At 43.6% G+C, this 19,426-nt stretch overlaps 1 protein-coding gene across 4 annotated transcripts; it reads right to left on the bottom strand.

The window, feature by feature from the left end:
• Positions 1 to 3,670: 3,670 nt before the first annotated feature.
• LOC310744396 (lung adenoma susceptibility protein 2) lies at positions 3,671 to 19,397 on the bottom strand. Of its 4 annotated transcripts, none has more exons than XM_083575739.1 (8): positions 19,259 to 19,397; positions 17,078 to 17,408; positions 14,567 to 15,325; positions 12,770 to 12,920; positions 10,833 to 10,938; positions 10,401 to 10,538; positions 8,230 to 8,300; positions 3,671 to 5,260 (listed from the first exon to the last, which is right to left on the bottom strand). In XM_083575739.1, the coding sequence occupies exons 2-8, from the start codon at positions 17,361 to 17,363 to the stop codon at positions 5,200 to 5,202; spliced, it is 1,572 nt and encodes a 523-aa protein (XP_083431865.1). In that variant the 5' UTR covers positions 17,364 to 17,408; positions 19,259 to 19,397; the 3' UTR covers positions 3,671 to 5,199. The 4 variants fall into 4 exon arrangements, with proteins under 4 accessions (XP_083431865.1, XP_083431867.1, XP_083431866.1 ...); XM_083575741.1 differs by having other exon boundaries at positions 10,401 to 10,532; XM_083575740.1 differs by having other exon boundaries at positions 19,178 to 19,338.
• Between the last annotated feature and the right edge of the window lie 29 nt (positions 19,398 to 19,426).

Here is a 19,426-nt window from a genome sequence, read left to right as displayed (position 1 = left end):
AACCCTGCAGAATAATAATAATAATAATAATAATAATAATAATAATAATAATTTATTATTTATACCCCACCCATCTGGCTGGGCCTCCCCAGCCACTCTGGGCGGCTTCCATAGAAACCAAAAATACACTAAAATATCACACGTTATAAACTTCCCTGAACAGGGCTGCCTTAAGATGTCTTCTGAATGTCAGGTAGTTGTTTATCGCTTTGACATCTGCTGGAAGGGCGTTCCACAGGGCGGGCGCCACTACCGAGAAGGCCCTCTGCCTGGTTCCCTGTAGCTTGGCTTCTCGCAATGAGGGAACCGCCAGAAGGCCCTTGGCGCTGGACCTCAGTGTCCAGGCAGAACGATGGGGGTGGAGACGCTCCTTCAGGTATATTGGACCGAGGCCGTTTAGGGCTTCAAAGGTCAGCACCAACACTTTGAATTGTGCTCAGAAACGTACTGGGAGCCAATGTAGGTCTTTCAAGACCGGTGTTATATGGTCTCGGCGGCCGCCCCCAGTCACCAGTCTAGCTGCCGCATTCTGGATTAGTTGTAGTTTTTGAGTCACCTTCAAAGGTAGCCCCACGTAGAGTGCATTGCAGTAGTCCAAGCGGGAGATAACCAGAGCATGCACCACTCTGGCGAGACAGTCCGCAGGCAGATAGGGTCTCAACCTACGTACCAGATGGAGCTGGTAAACAGCTGCCCTGGACACAGATTTGACCTGTGCCTCCATGGACAGCTGTGAGTCCAAAATGACTCCCAGGCTGTGCACCTGGTCCTTCAGGGGCACAGTTACCCCATTCAGGACCAGGGAATCCTCCACACCTGCCCGCCTCCTGTCCCCCAAAAACAGTACTTCTGTCTTGTCAGGATTCAACCTCAATCCATTAGCCGCCATCCATCCTCCAACCACCTCCAGACACTCACACAGGACCTTCACCACCTTTACTGGTTCTGATTTAAAAGAGAGGTAGAGCTGATGAACACCCAGCCCAAACCTCCTGATGATCTCTCCCAGCGGCTGCATGTAAATGTTGAAAAGCATGGGGGAGAGGACAGAGCCCTGAGGCACCGCACAAGTGAGAGCCCAGGGGTCTGAACACTCATCCCCCCCCACCACTTTCTGAACACGGCCCAGGAGGAAGGAGCGGAACCACTGTATGACAGTGCCCCCAGCTCCCAGCCCCTCAAGACGGTCCAGAAGGATGTTATGGTCGATGGTATCAAACGCCGCTGAGAGATCCAGCAGAACTAGGAAACAGCTCTCACCTTTGTCCCTAGCCCGCCGGAGATCATCAACCAGTGCGACCAAGGCAGTTTCAGTCCCATGATGAGGCCTGAATCCCGACTGGAAGGGATCCAAATGGTCCGCTTCTTCCAGGCGTGCCTGGAGTTGTTCAGCAACCGCTCGCTCAATCACCTTGCCCAAGAATGGAAGATTTGAGACTGGGCGATAGTTGGCCATCGTGGCCGCATCTAAAGATGGTTTTTTAAGAAGCGGTTTAATAACCGCCTCTTTCAGCGGGTCTGGGAAGGCTCCCTCACGGAGGGAAGCATTCACCACCCCACGAAGCCCATCGCCCAGTCCTTCCCGGCTAGCTTTTATAAGCCAGGATGGGCAAGGATCCAGGAGACAGGTGGTTGGTTTCACTCGTCCAAGCAGCCTGTCCACATCCTCGGAGGTAACAGATTGGAATTGATCCCACTCAACTTGACTAGACAAAACTCTAGCACTCTCCTGCCCCGGCCCTGCTCCCACGGTGGAGTCTACTTCTTCCCGAATCTGAGCGATTTTATCTGCAAAAAACTTTGCAAAATCATTGCAGGAGAACATGTGGCCCGTACTGGGCCCTGATGTTGCAGGTGGTTCCGCTAAATTGTGAACCACCTGAAAAAGTCTCCTGCTGCTGTTTTCTGCAGATGCAATAGAGGCGGTGAAGAAATTCTTCTTCGCCGTCACTATCGCCCCTTGGTAGGCTCGACGTTGAGCTCTAACCTGTGTCCGGTCAGATTCGGAATGAGTCTGCCACCGGCGCTCTAGCCGTCTCGACGATTGTTTCATTGCCCTCAGATCCGTGGAAAACCACGGGGCTGTCTGGGCTCCATGCAATCGGAGAGGGTGCTTTGGAGCCAAACAGTCAATAGCCCTGGTTAACTCCACATTCCAGTGGGCCACCAGGGAATCGGCTGAAAGGCCATCAACATGGGATAAAGCATCCCCTACCACTCTCTGGAAACCATTTGGATCCATTAAGTGGCGGGGGCGGACCATCCGAATCGGTCCCACCTCCCTGCAGAGGGGATGGGTCGCAGAGAAGTCCAGTTGCACCAGGAAGTGATCTGACCATGGCACTTCTTTCATTTCGCTTTTACTTAGTGTCAGATCACCAACATCTGTAGAGGTAAACACCAGGTCCAAGGCATGTCCGCGGCTATGGGTTGGGCCAGACTTATTCAGGGACAGCCCCATGGAGGCCATGCTTTCCCGAGACACTAAAAAAGGTAAAGGTAAAGGATCCCTGACAGTTAAGTCCAGTCGCAGACGACTCTGGGGTTGCAGCGCTCATCTTGCTTTACAGGCCGAGGGAGCGGCATTTGTCCGCAGTTTTTCCAGGTCATGTGGCCAGCATGACTAAGCTGCTTCTGGCGCAATGGAACACCAAAACCAGAGCAGCGCACAAAAATGCCATTTACCTTCCTGCTGGAGCAGTACCTATTTATCTAATGGTACTTTTTGGCATGCTTTCAAACTGCTAGGTTGACAGGAGCTGGGACCGAGCAACGGGAGCTCACCCCGTCGTGGGGATTCCAACCACCGGATGGGGGGAACCCTGCAGAAAAATGTCCCTAGACACTAATGGCCTTTAAATGCAGTAGGGAATGCTGCAGACAGGAACCTAGACAGAAGATTTCTGTTGACACATGGAAACCTCACACTATGCTGCCTGTGGACTGGATCATTGCTTTATGAGTTAGTTTGGTTAATTTGGCACAATGATTGTTCCCACAAATAAAACCAAGAAGATGTTTGCTGCCATGAATTCCTAATGATTCAGAATTTGAATAGCACTAACAATATTTCTGCTTAGACACAGCCTGCATTCCTAATTCATTGGAGAGGGACACTCCATTGACTACCCTGAGAAACTAGCTCCAGCTGGGTCCCGGCTCCCTCTGCTGCCGACAGCCATTCCTTCAGGCTGCTGAAGAGGGAGAGATAGGAAGTGAAGCCCACACTATCAGTTCTGCAGAGAGGCCAACTCCATTCAGCTACTCCTCACCCAGAACAGTTTCCATTTCCGTTAGTCACTGTAAGAACTTTTAAGTAATTTAAAGAACTGGTACCAGTTTTTCTCTGCCTTCCTCATCCCGTTTTCCTTTCGTATCATGGATTTTAGATTGTAAACCTGGAAGCAGCAACTGTCTGGGTTTTGCTGAATTTATGTAAATCACTATAAGAACCTTTCTGGCTGAAGGCCGAAGTAAAAATACTTTGGATATATAAATTATATAATCAATATGCTGGCTATGGAAATTAAGTCAAAAGGAACTCACTGCATGTAATTATATTCCCTGCGGATTTTGTGGAAAAACCTTCTCCCCTTGCCTAGCGCTCTATTGGATCAGAGAAAGGATCCATTAATGCAACATACCAGGAAGGCTTCTAAACCAAGCCTGGTGGTGGATAAGCAAAACTTTTATTTAGCATGTTGAACATCTTATACATGTGTCCTGTCTTCTCAAAGCCCGCCCACCCCAGATTTGAAAAAGCACACAAAATATTGTTCAGCTGATGCTCAGGTGTCTGATCCAACTTAAGGACAATTCATATACTCCTTCAGCATATCAAAGAGCAGGGGGTTTTTTGTTTTGCTTTATAAACAGGCAACTCAAACTGGTTTCCAAAAACAGCACACATTTTTTGTTTGGGAAGCACCTCTTGGCTACAGCCCCAAACACAACCTGGAACCCACAGTATCCATCACCCAAGTATCTCAAAAGTTAGATGAAGAATGTCCTTTATTCATGAGACCAAGAGCTAGAAATTTGGGCATCAAAATTTCAGCACAGGCTAAACTCCACAAGCCCAACAGACCAAGTTCATGATGGTAGACCCTCAGTTAAGACAGCAGAACAGGCATGCTTAGGGTTGCACTGAAAGAGACACTGGACATTTTTTATTCAAGTTTAAGGATTAGGGATGGTTAACATTAGCTGAAAATATAGCCAAATGTCTGGCACCAGCAGCATCAATCTTTATATATTTTTTTAAAAAATATTCCAACAGTCTTGGAGCAACAAATGATATTCCAACCTATGTGGGAAAAGGCACTTTTAAAGGTATTTGAGTCGCTTCATATGGCTATACTTTGTGAGAACTTACATTTTTAACTGCCCTCATTCTCAAGAACAAGAGCTATAATACACATTTCTATGAAAACTCCTGGATTTCATCATAGTTCCCCAAGCCTATAGCATAGCACTTCCAGACAGAAAGCGGGAGACATCACAGCTTGACTATTATGGTTTCCCAGAATGTGCCATCCTAGAAATCTCCGGTATATTTTTTACAATGCTGAAATTTAATCCTATGATGCCAAGCATGATTAGAAGTGAAAGGAAGGCAGCTTGTATTCTGAAGGTCACCCTCCCACCTGTGTAAACACAGTGAATCGACAAACAAAAAGCAATTTCTGCAATAAGGCTGTTCTCGTTTGATGATCTTGATTTCCTGCGTTCCCAAGGTTAGCTTTGATAGCCTGTGGGTGACACTTAATCCTTTGGACCTTGTCTCTGTTGTGCTGGAAAACAGTGAAACCTGAGAATTCAAGCAAGGTTTTAGAGCTGGCTTTCCCCAAGCAACTCATGCTGCACAGAACACAGGGGACTTGCAAAGGCTTCTTATGGTGTATAGCATGGATGAAGCCAGTTGCCTGTGGGAGTGGAGAAAAAGAGGGAGCCCCAAATTCAACTCAGTGCCACCAGCCCATTCAATGTGCTTGTGCAAGTTTTCGAAAAGTCAAAAAAATTTCAATAGAGAACATCCATCAAAACACAGTTGAGCTGAAGTGGTAGGTATACGCTGTAGTTTGAGAAGTATTTATCCCATGAATGTCCAGGTTTTGATTAAGAGACTGCCCTAGGAATTTCCCCCAGTTCACAGATTTAGGACAATGTATGCTTCATGTCTTGATAGCTGTTTTTTGATTATTCTTCGCCACTTGCGTCATCAACCAGACCTTTAAGTCGAGATAAATGATGTAAAGCCCTATAAACAAAGCAAAACAGATGTATGAGCATCAATCTCTGTGCATAGTAGTGTTATATAATAATAATAATTTATTATTTATACCCCGCCTATCTGGGTGAGTTTCCCCAGCCACTCTGGGCAGCTCCCAATCGAGTGTTAAAACAATACAGCATTAAATATTAAAAACTTCCCTAAACAGGGCTTCCTTCAGATGTCTTTTAAAGATAATATAGCTGCTTATTTCCTTCACATCTGAAGGGAGGGCGTTCCGCAGGGTGGGCGCCACTACTGAGAAGGCCCTCTGTCTGGTTCCCTGTAACCTCACTTCTCGCAATGAGGGAACCGCCAGAAGACCTTCAGTGCTGGATCTCAGTGTCCAGGCTGAACGATGGGGCTGGAGACGCTCCTTCAGGCATACAGGACCGAGGCTGTTCTTCCTTTGGTTTCTCAGAGCACATCAGATCAGCCCATTAACGATATGTTGAACCAAGGTTTTAGTGATCTGCTGGCTCTCTTTTAATGCATAGGATCCCTGCTATATCAGCCCAAAAGATCCGTCTACCCCAGCATCCTGCTTCTGGCGGTGGCCAGATGCCTCCAGAAAACCTATAAGCAGGCCATGATAGACTTAAGTTGAGGCCCCCAAACTTCAATGCGTTTCTTTTACTCCGCAATGGAGTAAGTTAAGTCTATATGAGTGGGCTACACTTTCAGATAAGCTTGCTTTCAACCTGTTACGTTATACCATACCCAACCCAGATTTAACAGTATGGCTCAGAAATAAATAATTAGTGCAGAAAATAAGGAAGCCGATGGATGGATGTAAGGAAAAGAAGTCCCAGCTCACAACTTTAAAATTCTCTAAGCAGGCAGTCCTGTTGCAGCTCGTAAGAGCTGTGACAAAGGCTCAAGCCTTTATTTTCCTTCCTCATGAAGAGGGTGCAGGTGGGGAAGAGAAAACCATTCAAACCAGGCTTCCAGTTCCTGTCCCGCCCCATGGTGATGGCTCTCTCAACATCGGAGACAGGCACAGGCTGAAAAATGGGAATGGAAGGGTTAAACAATCCCCTGTAAGCCTCTCGGGGTACAGGAGGTATTGGCAACCAGTCATCACCTCAATTGCCCCCGCACAGATCAGCGTGGGGACAGGTGGAGGCGATGGGTACTATGCACTTACAGCCTGATGTGAACCCACCCCCAAATCACCATTGGATGCAGAGGTTCTCCGTATAACTGGGTTTTAATTGGCATTAAGAATAGGTGCGCATCAGAAAAAATGGACATAATAACTGTGAACAATCAGCTGCATGGAACTGAGGTGTGAAATCAGGAGAAGATTCTATCTTGTGCTGGAGGTAGATGGAGGAGAGGGGTGCTCTCTGCTATATTTTATGTAAGTTTTTACACTTATGATTCGGCAACCCTCTCCTAATATCGAATTTTAAGCTATACACACGAGGATGGTTTGATGTACGATGTCACACTGAGATTTAAAATAAAATGTAAAGCTGAGTGTGGCTTGAAAGGAGTAAAGGTGGGGGGGAGAGCGTGGTTGCTTTGTTTGGAAGGGTGTCACTGGGAGTTGTGGCCTACCCCCCCCCCCAAAAAAAAGACTGAAAGAAATCATAGAGATGTTGAGATATAACCTTTAAAAAAAGAAAGAAAAAAGAAAAATGGTATAGTAGCAGTGAAAGGAAAGCAGCATGAGGGCTTTTGGGATGTTGGAAGAGGAATGGCGCCTCCTTTCCCCTCCCTTCCCAGCAGGAGGAAGAAATGGGGAATGTCTAGAACCTGCTGATTCGTTGCCAGTGGAAGGGAGGGATCTGCTGTGGTCGATTTGGAACTTCTTGAGTATTATGGGAAGGAGCTGAGCCGGAGAAAGAAAAGGGTTTAACCTTGAAGTTGCAGCTCCGCCCCAACCAGGCTGGAATTCAACAACAGTGGGAGTAAGGAGATAGCCCCAAATGCCACAGGAAAATGGAAAACATCAGAGAGGCATATGTGATAGGAATTTTATGGTCTTAGATATATGGCAATGTTCATAACCGCATGTACATAGATCGGCACAGGAAGGCCAACCTGGAACCATTTTGATTCCTAAACTGAGCAAATGTTTCTCTGCATGGTCAAAGTGGAAAAGCCTCCCCATTGTCTTTTCCTTCACAAATCCTGTCTTAAGGGTGTTTGAATAAGTATTTATCACTACAAAAGACTGGCCAGGCTCCTCAGGCAATCCAATCAAGTAACCTGCCAGACAGGAAATAAACAAGGATAAGAGAAAAACAATATTGAAATTTCTGTTTTAAGACCACCTTTTCTGTGATGTACCTGAGGGGTGGTCTTAGGTTACACCCCTTCTGTGATGTATGTATCATGTTTCTGGGGGTGGTCTTGATCTACAGGATGGGAATTTCAAAAGTCTTTATAAGCCCTTGCACAGCATTTTTGTGGGTCCTCCTCCTTTCCTGCGAGTGAGGGGAGCACCCTGTTGCAACAGATCAATAAAAATCAAGCTTACTAGCTGCTTTGCTTCTCAATATTCTCTGGTTGGCCTCTGTTATTTTCTCCTACCAATAGGGAACCTATGTAAGGACTCTATACGGGCTCTTGGATACCCCATAAGGGAAAAGGGCATATTTTTATTTATAACACATATAAGGCCAAGAGACTAACAACTGACTTTTGAATGTGGCACATGCAGGATGAAAAGGAAAAAGCTATGGTTCCTCACTTGAAGCTCTTTTTTTGGAAGCTGAATAATATAGTAACATAAATAGAAATCATTAAGCTGTTAATTATGTGATAATTTTGAAAAATGGATCGTAATAGAAATAAATAAGAATATGACATGCAGTAATATTAGATCATAAGGATTCATCAAGAATGGTGCATGGGAGCCCTCTTAACAAAATTGTATTAATTTGGAACTAATTTGTGTAATTGGGTTTGGGGCCAAGACTTAGGTCTGGGGACCTCAGCCTGCTTACCTCTGAAGTGATTTTACAGGGATGATATCATGATCATGCAGTTTAAATTCCACATCTTCATCTAAAAAAGTCTGAAAAAGAAGCAAGGTTTGCTTAGCAGCATTGCTCAAGGGCACATTTCTTTCTGAACATCCTTTCTTTCTCTCTTGGGAGGTACAGAGAAAAAGTTTAAAATTTCCTTATGAATAAGCAAATAAGCACAACTGTTTTATCAGAATATAAGCAGAATCCCAAGCAATATACTGAACAGAGGTCCCTCCATCGGAATGCTCGTTATCCAAATGCAAATAATTATACCCAAACGTTGCTACACAAATAGCTGATTCAGATAACTGCAAACAGCCAGAGTTTGTCCCTTTCTTGTGTTTTGCTGGTCGGTGGCAGCCATTTTAGGCAGAAACCATGGACGAAGAGAGATCAGACAAATCAGGTAACAGGTGAGATAAGGCATATCAGTTTTCCCTTTGTTTGGCTTTTGCTGATTGGCTGCAGAAGTTTCAGGCAGAAATCAGGGAGGGAGGCAAATCGGAGACACCACGGATTAGAAATGCTCCCATAGGAATTAATGTAAAGCATTAGCTTGTTATGCAAACACTTGCCTAGCGAACTGTTTTCTCGGAATGTAATGTATTCAGAAAGCGGGGCCTGCAAGTATATGCCATCACTGGCACAGCACAGAAAAATTAGGTATAAGTTTTAAAAGAAAAATACAGTATCAGCCTTGCCGTTGTTTTGGGCTTCCCATAGGTTTCTGGTTGGCCACTGTGAGACCAGGATGTCAAACTGGAGGACCACGGGCCTGATCCAACAGGGTTTTTCGTATCTTTTTACTTAAAACATGCTGCAGTGTTGGTGAAATGTAGTTGCTAACACTGTGAGCCATGAAGTCGTTGGTTCAAATCACACCTTGGCAGCGGCAGCAAAAACAATGAAAACAGAAGGGAGGGGAACAGCTTCAAGCTGGTTACATGTACTTGGGCTTATGTATTCATTCAAGGTTCTTTAATCCTGCCTTTCCTACAATCTGTGGCCCGAGGCGGCAAACAACCTGTATATAAGCCATTGTGCAAAATAGCATATCCTTTTTAATTGTAAAGCTGCAACAACAATTCAGCAGCAAATATTAACAGTTACAGAAGGAATGGGAGGTGTGGCAAAAGCTGGATTTTGAGAAGTAAGCCGGTGCTGGTGTTTGGAAGCAGCAATTTATTTTGCCTGAGTTATTTTAACAGGTGCTCCAATTAAAAGACGCAGGAAGACCTTCTCTCATCAAAATGCACCAGGCAATCTTCAGATAAGAAACTGCTGCTTTCAAACTCCAGCTTGCGGCCTGCCCCCCTTGTCCCCCCCAAAAAAACCCCTTATTTTGGCCATGAACTCAGTTGGTGCCTTAGTGCCCACCCATAATAACAAACCACCTCTCTTACTTCAAATCTCTCATTAAATCCAAACTTTTCTGCTTTTACACAATCTCTGTGTTCCGTAAAGAAGTCTAAGAATATGCAACTGAAACAACATGTTTTTTTGTCCCATTTTATCCCTTCTACACTTTCCGTACCTTTCTCTGAATCAGATTTTAGACTGTATACACTTCAGGGCAGATACTTGGATTCTTATTTTTCGTAAAGTGCCACTGAAGATAATGATAATACTGGCCTACTTAAACAGTTGTTGCCAAGAATAAATGAAATAGTGTATGTGAAGGATGATGATCACTTATACTTATAGCAATATATTTCTATTATCTAACTGCTTGGCTCAGGCAAGTAGCATCAAGGGCCACTGTTTAAACGCCCCGGGTTCATGTTTACAGGCACAATGGTAGGTTTTTGTGTATGCTTTTTTAAAAAATAAAATAAAATAAAATAAAGCTCACATGCAATGGCACTGTATATAGCATTTTTAGCATGGCCAAGTTCTTTACAATCCTTCTCAGTCATTTAGCAGATCAAGTTTTGCCCTACAGTTCTCCATCTCCATCAAAACAGAATCACCAGTTGCCTAAGAGGCTTTGTACGCTAAACATTTCTGCATGTGGTTTTATTTCCAGGTCATTTTGAATTTAGATAGTTATGCCTCAGTTTTTCAGTCAGTATTTTCAAGAGAGGGGGTAAAAATATAGAAAATAATTAAACATCAAGGAGAGTCTCATTCAAAACGGAAGAACTTACTTTCTTCAATTCCTCTTTTTGTCCAGCAGTTTTGTTCTGGTTAAAGCTGTGCTGAACTGCTTGAAGATTAAACAGCATTAGCTTCAAAGCTTCCACAGGGCCATGATGATTCCCTCCAGAGAACGTGTCCTCCTGGAGCTAAAGAAATATATTGTAATCAAAGGACATTGAACTCAATACAGCAGCTGAAAAAGTTATCCTCCCCTATGAAGTTCAGGATTGTGCTTTAAGTGGCAATTTTCCACCTTAGCTCCATATCTATATTAAAAGGATTTCATAAATTTATTTAGGAATGTGCTTGGGCGGGCTGTTTTTCCATTTTAGTACTATATGTTATAGGTTAAAGATAAAGAACCCCTGGGTAGCACACTCCATTGTCTCTCGAGACAGATGGATGCTATGATATTCACTCAAGCTTCACTTTTAACCTACCTGCCCGACATTCTTTAAGCAATCTTCCAAAAATTCATTAACAATGCCTGCTTTGGGGTTTTGCGGAAAGGTCTCCTCCTCACAACACACAGGTACTGGAATTTTCCTGTAGACAGATATCTGGAGCTTAATGTCTCGTCTGAAATAGATTTTCATTCTCAAAAATATTTTAGCATAGCTGTATACAAACCAGTGGGAGACTTTTTCAGTCAAAAACAGTCCTGAAAGTCAGATAGTATAACAACATTGGTATCAATGAGCATTAATATTCTGTGAGTGTTATGATTTGGTGATGTTTTTGTTTCTGTAAGCAGAGTTAAATGGCTGATTATTTTTTTAATGCACTTAACAAAACAGCTTTTCCATAGCATAGAATGTTTATTGATTATAGCTCGGCTTTTAAAACCATCCTCCCGGACATTCTTATTAAAAAGCTGACGGATCTGGACCTTTCTTCTACCATCTGTGACTGGATTAAAGACTTTTTGAGGGATCGGACACAAACAGTGAGGGTTGGGACTGTTATATACACCTCCCTGAAGCTTAGCACTGGCACCCCGCAGGGATGTGTGCTAAGTCCCTACCTGTACTCTTTGTACACATATGACTGCATATCATTTGATCCATCCACAGTAATTATTAAGTTTGCAGATGATACTACTATAATGGGCCTAATTGCAGGCGGAGATGATACAACATACAGGGGGGAGGTTCAATAAGTATCTACATGGTGCTTAGAGAATAACTTGCACCTAAATATTAGTAAGACAAAGGAGATGGTGTTGGACTTCCAGAGGAAGAGAGGGGAACCTGCCCCATTGTATATGGGGGGGGGCTGTGTGGAGAGAGTCTCCTACTTTAAATTCTTGGGAGTTTACCTTAGTGAGGACCTCACTTGGAAAATCAATATAACTTATGTGGTCAGAAAGGCCCAACAGAGACTCCATTTCCTCAGGGTGTTGCGAAAGAATAATGTTAAACAACAACTGATGAACTCCTTCCACTGGTCCACAATAGAAAGTGTCCTCTCATATCGTATCACAGTGTGGTATGCTGCCTCGACAGCCACGGACAGAAAGTCTCTACAGAGGGTGGTGAACACAGCACATGATATCATGGGCTGTCCCCTGAGCCCGCTAGATGACATCGCAAGGGACTGTTGCTTTAGGAGAGCGAGAAAAATTCTCAGGGATGACTCACACCCCGGCCATCACCTCTACAACGACCCTGTGAGGTAGGTTAAGAGCCTTTGACTGGCTCACGGTCATCCAGTGAGCTTCATGACTGAGTGAGGATTTGCACTCTGCTATCCCAGGTCCTAGTGCAACACTCTAACCACTGGCTTCCTAGAATAGTTCTGCTATGGGGCAGTTCTATAAATTAAATAGGTAAATAAATATGAGGAAAGCAAAATGTTACTTAGAGAAGGATCTGGAATATTTTCCTTGAAGCTTGAATTTATTTTATTCTGGATTGTTTTATGTTTTAATGTGTTGTAAACAGCTTTGAGATTTTTTCCCTTTCAAATAAAAAGTGGTTTAGAAATGAAATTAATAATACTTTTTTAAAAAAAAAATCACAGCAGAAAAGGCACCTAGCCATTCCATTGTGGCTACCATAACCCAGGTTTAAGGTTCCATTTGGCGATCAGCTTCTAACACTGGTCTGAATATGGGCTGCCTGTAGGCATTTAGTCACTGTGGGAAACTGGATGCCAGGTTAGATGGGCCGCTAGCCTGATCCAGCACTTATTATGTCCTCTGAAAAATACCAGGAGTTCATTGCAGAAGACTGTCCCTAGGTACTGCTCATGCTCAGGCCGGTTGGAGGTCTGCTGTACAAATTAAGATGGTGAAGAACCATACTCTTGAACGTTACACTGATATATCCTTGATATGCTTTCATAACAAAGCTATGTGTATGTCTTGTTTACTCACAAACCAATAGGAACATTATCCCATGATCGTTCTGCTTCTAACATATCCACTGTACAAGGGCTGCCATCATTTTTCAGCGCATTGGTTAATTCGTCAGCAGAAGTCTCCTGAGTCCCTCTTGTCTTCTGAAGTATTAGATCAGTACCCTCATCTGAAATCATTTATTGAAAATAACAATTAAATGCAAGTCACCTTGAATTCACATCTGGTGTATACAGTTGTACCTTGGTTGACGAATGCCTTGGTTGACAAACGTTTTGGCTCCCAAACGCCACTAACCAAGAAGTGAGTGTTCCGGTTTGTGAGCTTTCTTTGTAACCCGGATATCCATTTCGGCTGTTGTCATTGTTTCTGGGGCCAATCAGCCAATCGGAAGCCGCACCTTGATTTGCGAACGTTTTGGAAGTCCAACTGACTTCCGGAACGGATTCCGTTCGTCAACCAAGGTATGACTGTACTGCATGTTAATCAAAAGAAACACAGGTATCTAAAGTTATAACAGTTTTGTGTTGAGAAGATCTGCTACAATAAAAAGAAGTATACTGTGTTAAAGTAAGGGCACAGTCCATTCATAACTACGTCTCTTCAGGAGTAAGTCTTGTTGATTTAAATGGGGCTTACAAGGAAGCAGGGTTAGGCGTGTGTGAAATGTTATTCTCATTTGGCAGACAGAGACAAACACTGCGTAAGAGAGAGAAAATGTAAACAGCAGGACCAAAGGCCATGAAATAAGTGGAATCCAGTATGCCTTTGACAGTTATGCAAAGGACAAATGTATAGAAGATCAGGACTGTGACCATTCATAGCATCAGTAATTAGTGACACTGCTGTTAAGAATGGTCACTGTTCTTATCTTAGGTCAAATGTATAGAAGATAAGAACAGTGATCATTCGCAATAGCAGCCATACTAATTACTGCTGTCATGAATGGCCGCTGTTCTTGTATGCATTTGACAGTGGCACAAAAATGTCACAGACCTCAAGACCCCGAATGGCGTTATGAATATACTTAAGAGGCCTTTTTCAATTAGACTGACCCATCTAATTGACAAAGTGAGTGAGTCTAGCCACAGCCAATTAGAAAAATACTGGCTGCTCCTCCAATTTCAGAATGGCATGTCAGAATTTGCAACGTTTCTCTCACTGACTTATACTGTATCATGCTTTCTGTAATAAAAATCAAACTCTGGGCAGCTTACAGATAAAAGCTATAGATCAAATAAGATTTAATAATAATTTAATAATAATAATTTATTATTTATACCCCACCCATCTGGCTGGGCCTCCCCAGTACTTTAAAGTACTCCCAACAATAAAATAATTTATTACAGAAAATTTCATTATGAAAAACAAGCTAAAACCATGCAGTTTACCAAGTTTTTAAATAATGCATAGGTTTTATTAGTTTCTATCATAATCTCTGCTGCTGTTTTAAGTTCTGATTATTTCTAACCACAGTAGGTCCAAACCACCATTTAGAGATCCACTTAAAACCATGGTTTTAAATTGTGCTTTGGTGTTAACTATGGTTAGTGAAAACACAGCTTCACCATATGCTAACTATGGTTAACTCAGATATTATAATGGAAGTCAGGAGGAGTATGTGAGCTTACACTACTGACACCCAACCACGGCTAGGGATTGGGCAGTATTGATTCTGAATCAGGCCAATGGGTATAAGGGTAGCAGAATGTTGTTTTACTCTCTATGAAAACATGTAAGAAACAGTCTGGCTTCATGATCACCACATGCTTCAAAAACTTGTTGACCACTAAATGAAGTGCACCTGTGAGTTACCTGTAACTGAATGCCTGTGTTTTGAGCCCTGAGGTGTGAAATAGGCACTTGGAATATCATAGTGGCAGTTTCTCTGAACTTCATGCTCATGTTGTTGGTCCAACAAATCGTTATGCCCAGAACGTCCAGGATGGTTTGACCTTTCCACATCATTTTGACTCCTCATCAGTCTCTTGCTATTTTCCAAAAATGTGGTACCGTCCTCTCCACCTGGTGCCCAGGTAGAACTTTCATTGCTTGACTCCGGCAAGAGATTATGACTCTTCAGCCAGACTGGATACTTGAAACTGGGAATGCTGCTTATCCCTGAAACACTTAGGTCAGATTTCTGGCTTGTAAGCCACCTTGGATAGTTCTTATGAAATACAGATTCTGAGTTGTCTTCTTCCATGAGGTGGTCCTTCACAGAATGCCCAGAGTCATATCTCTGAAATCTGTGTTGTGTGTACACATTTCTGCTAGAGTGTTGATATGGAGGGGAACTTGGATTTTCAGGAAAATTCGATACTTTTTCATTGCCAAAGGATGAAGCCTGATGAGCACAGGAAGCAGATGCTGTCAACGACTTCCTGTTCTGGTTGATACTTTGAGGCACAGGTCTTAAGGCAGCAGCATGGATAAAAGGTAAAGAACCATCTGCAGGGAATGCTAGAAGATCATCAGTAGTGAGACTAAGCATATCTGCATCATAGGCATTTTTTCTCCTCAGATGTGGCGCAACTGACCCTAATATGGCTTGCTGCTCAAATTTCTCCAAAGCTGAAAAACAAGAAGTAAGAGAGAGAGAGAGAGAGAGAGAGATGTCACATTAAAAAACTGTAAAAAACAACAACCAGCAACATAAATTCATTTAAAAGATGTTAGGTAAAGTAAAGGGACCCCTGACCATTAGGTCCAGTCGTGGCCGACTCTGGGGTTGCGGCGCTCATCTTGCTTTATTGGCTGAGGTAGCCAGCGTACAGCTTCCGGGTCATGTGGCCAGCATGACTAAGCCGCTTCTGGCAAAACCAGAGCAGTGCACGGAAACGCCGTTTACCTTCCCGCCGGAGCAGTACCTATTTATCTACTTGCACTTTGACGTGCTTTGGAACTGCTAGGTTGGCAAGAGCAGGGACTGAGAAACAGGAGCTCATCCCCATCGCGGGGATTCGAACCGCCGACCTTCTGATCAGCAAGTCCTAGGCTCTGTGGTTTAACCCACAGCGCCACCCACGTCCCTGCTAAAAGATGTTAGAAAGGTGCAATTTTACTAGAAATATATTAAGGTTGCTCAATGAACTCTGTGGGAATTGCTTATGAGAAGACAGTGCAAATAACTGCACACAAGAGTGATCTACTTGCAAGAGTAACGTAATGTCCATTAAAATTCTCACGGAAGTTGGAACGGCTGCTTCTTTGAGGGGTGCAGCCAGCAAATGCATGTATCTTTGCTCATAGAAACAGCCACTTCCTATGAAAATGCTTAATCAGACATATTACTCATGTGCAACAAAACTGTTCACTGTTTGTATGATCAGTTCTTCACTAACATTAAATAAAAGCCACATGCCCGAAACTTTCAGGCTACAATTCTAAGTTCTGTGTTATCACTTCCCCCTCTCCCACCTGAAAGATCATGCAAATCCAGCTGATAGCTGTCCTGGGACTGTAGAGCAGAAGAGAAGAAAACACTGGCTTCTGCCACCAGCGATGCAGCCAAGGGGCACTGGGAGGCTGCCTCCCTGGTATAATATCAAGGCAAGTGAGAGACCAATGTGGTCCTATCCATCACCACAGAAGGAGCAGCTGCAGAGAGCTTGCTTGCTTCTCATTGCCTGAAAGCATGTTGCTCTTGAATTGCAGAAACAAGGGGAAAGTACAATCTGACCAACAAGTGATTGCTATTCAAGCAAGAGCACCAGCAAGGGAAAATCAACCTGTCCTGTCCTGGATATAAATGCCCACTTTGTTCTAACCTTGAAGAAATGAGCATCCTCTTCTACCTTTTCCATTCACTCCCCCTTTTTTGTGTCTCTTTCTTTTTAGCTTGTAAGTCTAATGATGACAGCCCCCCTCTTTTATTACTGATGACAGCCACTTTAAAAGGCAATAACTGTATGAAAAACAGCATAAAAATACATCCATTGCTTAAACCAAAACACTTAAGTTAGTCTTAACTAGTTATATCATCTGCTACATTATTCACATCATCTAACATGAATGTATAAAAGAAATGACTAGTAGCTGCTGTAACAGAAATATGACCCCTTTCTTAAGCAATGTTATGAAGTTATTAATGTTATTACAATGTGTCTCCCATTTGTGGAGTGTTATATTTCACTTTAATCCTATATACAAACTTGCCACTTCTCTCTCACTGGAAGCCACCTAAGCATCACAAGATAGGAAATGCAAGTAAGATCAAAATTAGGTAAGCTAAGCAATAAAAAATGTGCATCATCTGCCACTCTCCAGTGACCCTTAACAGGGGCCAAGGTTTTGCCTGACACAAATGGAATAACACTCACATACCATATTTGCGCTTGAAACTGTCCTCCGAGGACCTTAGGTCTTTACGAGTACTCTGGATAAGGCAGATTTTTCCAGGTCTTACTTCTGGCGACGCAAGGCTGAGATCGAAATCTTCAATATAGGCCTCCAATGCTTGAGATGCAGACCTATAGAGCCTGTCCTTGTACTGAATTGAACTGTGGGATTTCAAGGAGCAACTACTATTGCTAAGGCTACAATCTGCCAGAAGACAAGAAACAGTTGATTCCGGAGAGTAGACGCTGCCTTTTTTAATCAAGCAAGCCATTACACATTTCACCAAATTGGATTCCTGGAACCGCTAGACATGTTTCTGGAAAATGACAGCAAGTGAGAAAACCAGTGAGTCAGCCATGCTGAGAATTAATAAATGTCGTGGATTCAGAAGCCAGACCTGTTGCCGGACCGACTCTCTGTTACAAAGCCTGTTTGAAAGTGTGACATGAAGGCTGACAACATTAATCCCACCATATGGGAATCCCCTGCAGGATCGTAGTGCCTGGAGACAGACAGACAGGTTGTGTATCCACAGCAGTGACCAGAGGACCAACGAGTGCAGAGAGAAGAAAACCATGGTGCATCTGCAGCAGCAGAACAGGATACTTTCATCTGCCCCAGATGCAGCAAATCATGACTTTCCTGTATCGGTCGCTACAGACACAGCAGGTGCTGCAAGCTTGACCTCACCTGCAAAGGCACACTCCTCCATTGTCTCCTGAGACAAACAGACACCGAAAACATGTTTTGGATTCTTATGAACTGGGCACTCTGAACTCAATGTTTGTTGCTGGAGAAGCAGGACACAAATATCAAATCCAATCGAATCCTCCCACGTGCTATTTAAGTGGGTCCTCCTGCTAAGGCAGCAGCAGCAAAACCCCAGGAACACCTATGCCAAAGCTTTACTTGCTCCCAGGTAAGTACAAGCAGCCGGAATCCAACCAAAATTCACCACTTTACGGCTGCGGTCCTATCCATCCTCCCACCTGGAAGCAACTCGGAATATAGTGGTACCTTGGTTTATGAACAACTTAGTTTATGAACAACTTGGATTAATAACGGTGCAAACCCGGAAGTAGATGTTTTGGTTTGTGAATGTTGCCTTGGAAGCAGAACATGTTCTGCTTCCTGTTGAGTGTGTTCCATTTGTAAATTGAGTCCCCCACTGCTATGGGAAAGCACGGCTTGGTTTAACGGCAATTCTGGAACGGATTAAGTTCATAAACCAAGGTACCACTGTATGCAGAAGGGAGGGAAAAAGAGAAGACGCCAGAGAAGGAGAGGAAGGGAAGCCCTTAGGTGTTTTCTGTTGTGTCCCCTTGGATTACCGTGGTTTTAATTTTTCTCTTTTTATTCTTACTCTTTTTGAACTGTATGTAAAAACACAAATAAAAGCAGGCATGGGCTGGACTGTGCCGTGAATCAGGTCTTCCTTAACGCGTCACAAGAAGCTTGGCTGCTTCTTATAAGATTTTTCCAATAACTATTTATTTTATTTTATCTATCGCATAATTCCAATAATATTTTATTTATTACATTTTTACTTTTTTTTCAATAACTGTTTATGTTACTTATTTTCATTACACACCTTTAAGCGCCAGGCGAAAACGGTCCTTTTTAACCAGGCCTTTGGTTGATCTGATTTACATCCCTATGCCCTTTTAAAATATGCTTTTTGTGGGGGGGGGCTATTGGGTTGTTTTTATTTTTATTATGTATTTTGTGGTTTTATATCGATTTTACTCTGTGAACTGCCCTGAGACCCCCAGGTATAGGGTGGTATATAAATTCAATAAATAATAATAATAATAATTTATTTTACTTATTGCATGCAACTATTTTATTTGTTACATTTTTACTTTTTCCCAATAACTGCTTACTTTACCTATTTTATTTCATTTATATACGTGCTGCCTTTATCTCCCAAGGATTCGGAACCCATATCCATCTTTCCGAATTCTCCCTCAATCCTCCTCAGAGGGTCGAAAGCGGACGCTGCTCGCGCGAAGGGCGCAAGATGCGGGCGCGCACGTCTGAACGCGCGACACGCGTATTTCCGCGGACTGTCGCGCGTCGCCTCACCGCGTGTGGAACCGCCGCCGGGCAATAACGCGTGTCTGGCGACTCCCCACCCTCTTTGCCGTGAGGGAGAGACCCGCTTACCCGCTTCAGTCGGCGCCTCCTCCTCTCGCCCGCAAAACGTTTGAAACGGGAAAAAAAATGCAGCCTCTTCCCAAAATGGCGCCGTTAGCGCTCCACTGCGCATGCTCCATAGCTGAGACCGGACGCCACCGCGCATGCCAGTGAGGCTGCCCGGCGTTCGGAGAGCAA

This window comes from Podarcis filfolensis (assembly GCF_964270895.1).
Source record: "Podarcis filfolensis genome assembly, chromosome: 11".
Classification (NCBI taxonomy): Eukaryota; Metazoa; Chordata; class Lepidosauria; order Squamata; family Lacertidae; genus Podarcis; species Podarcis filfolensis.
This window is presented reverse-complemented; position numbering and strand designations above follow the sequence as displayed.

Bases quoted from the DNA above. Each gene is read 5' to 3' on its own strand.
- LOC310744396 (XM_083575739.1), bottom strand. From the start codon at position 17,363: ATGGCTTGCTTGATTAAAAAAGGCAGCGTCTACTCTCCGGAATCAACT. The intron at 10,939-12,769 runs GTGAGTAAACAA...ATCTGTCTACAG, and splicing joins GATAATGTTCCTATTGGTTT to GAAAATTCCAGTACCTGTGT. The intron at 5,261-8,229 runs GTAAGCAGGCTG...CTTTGTTTATAG, and splicing joins CCTGTAAAATCACTTCAGAG to GGCTTTACATCATTTATCTC.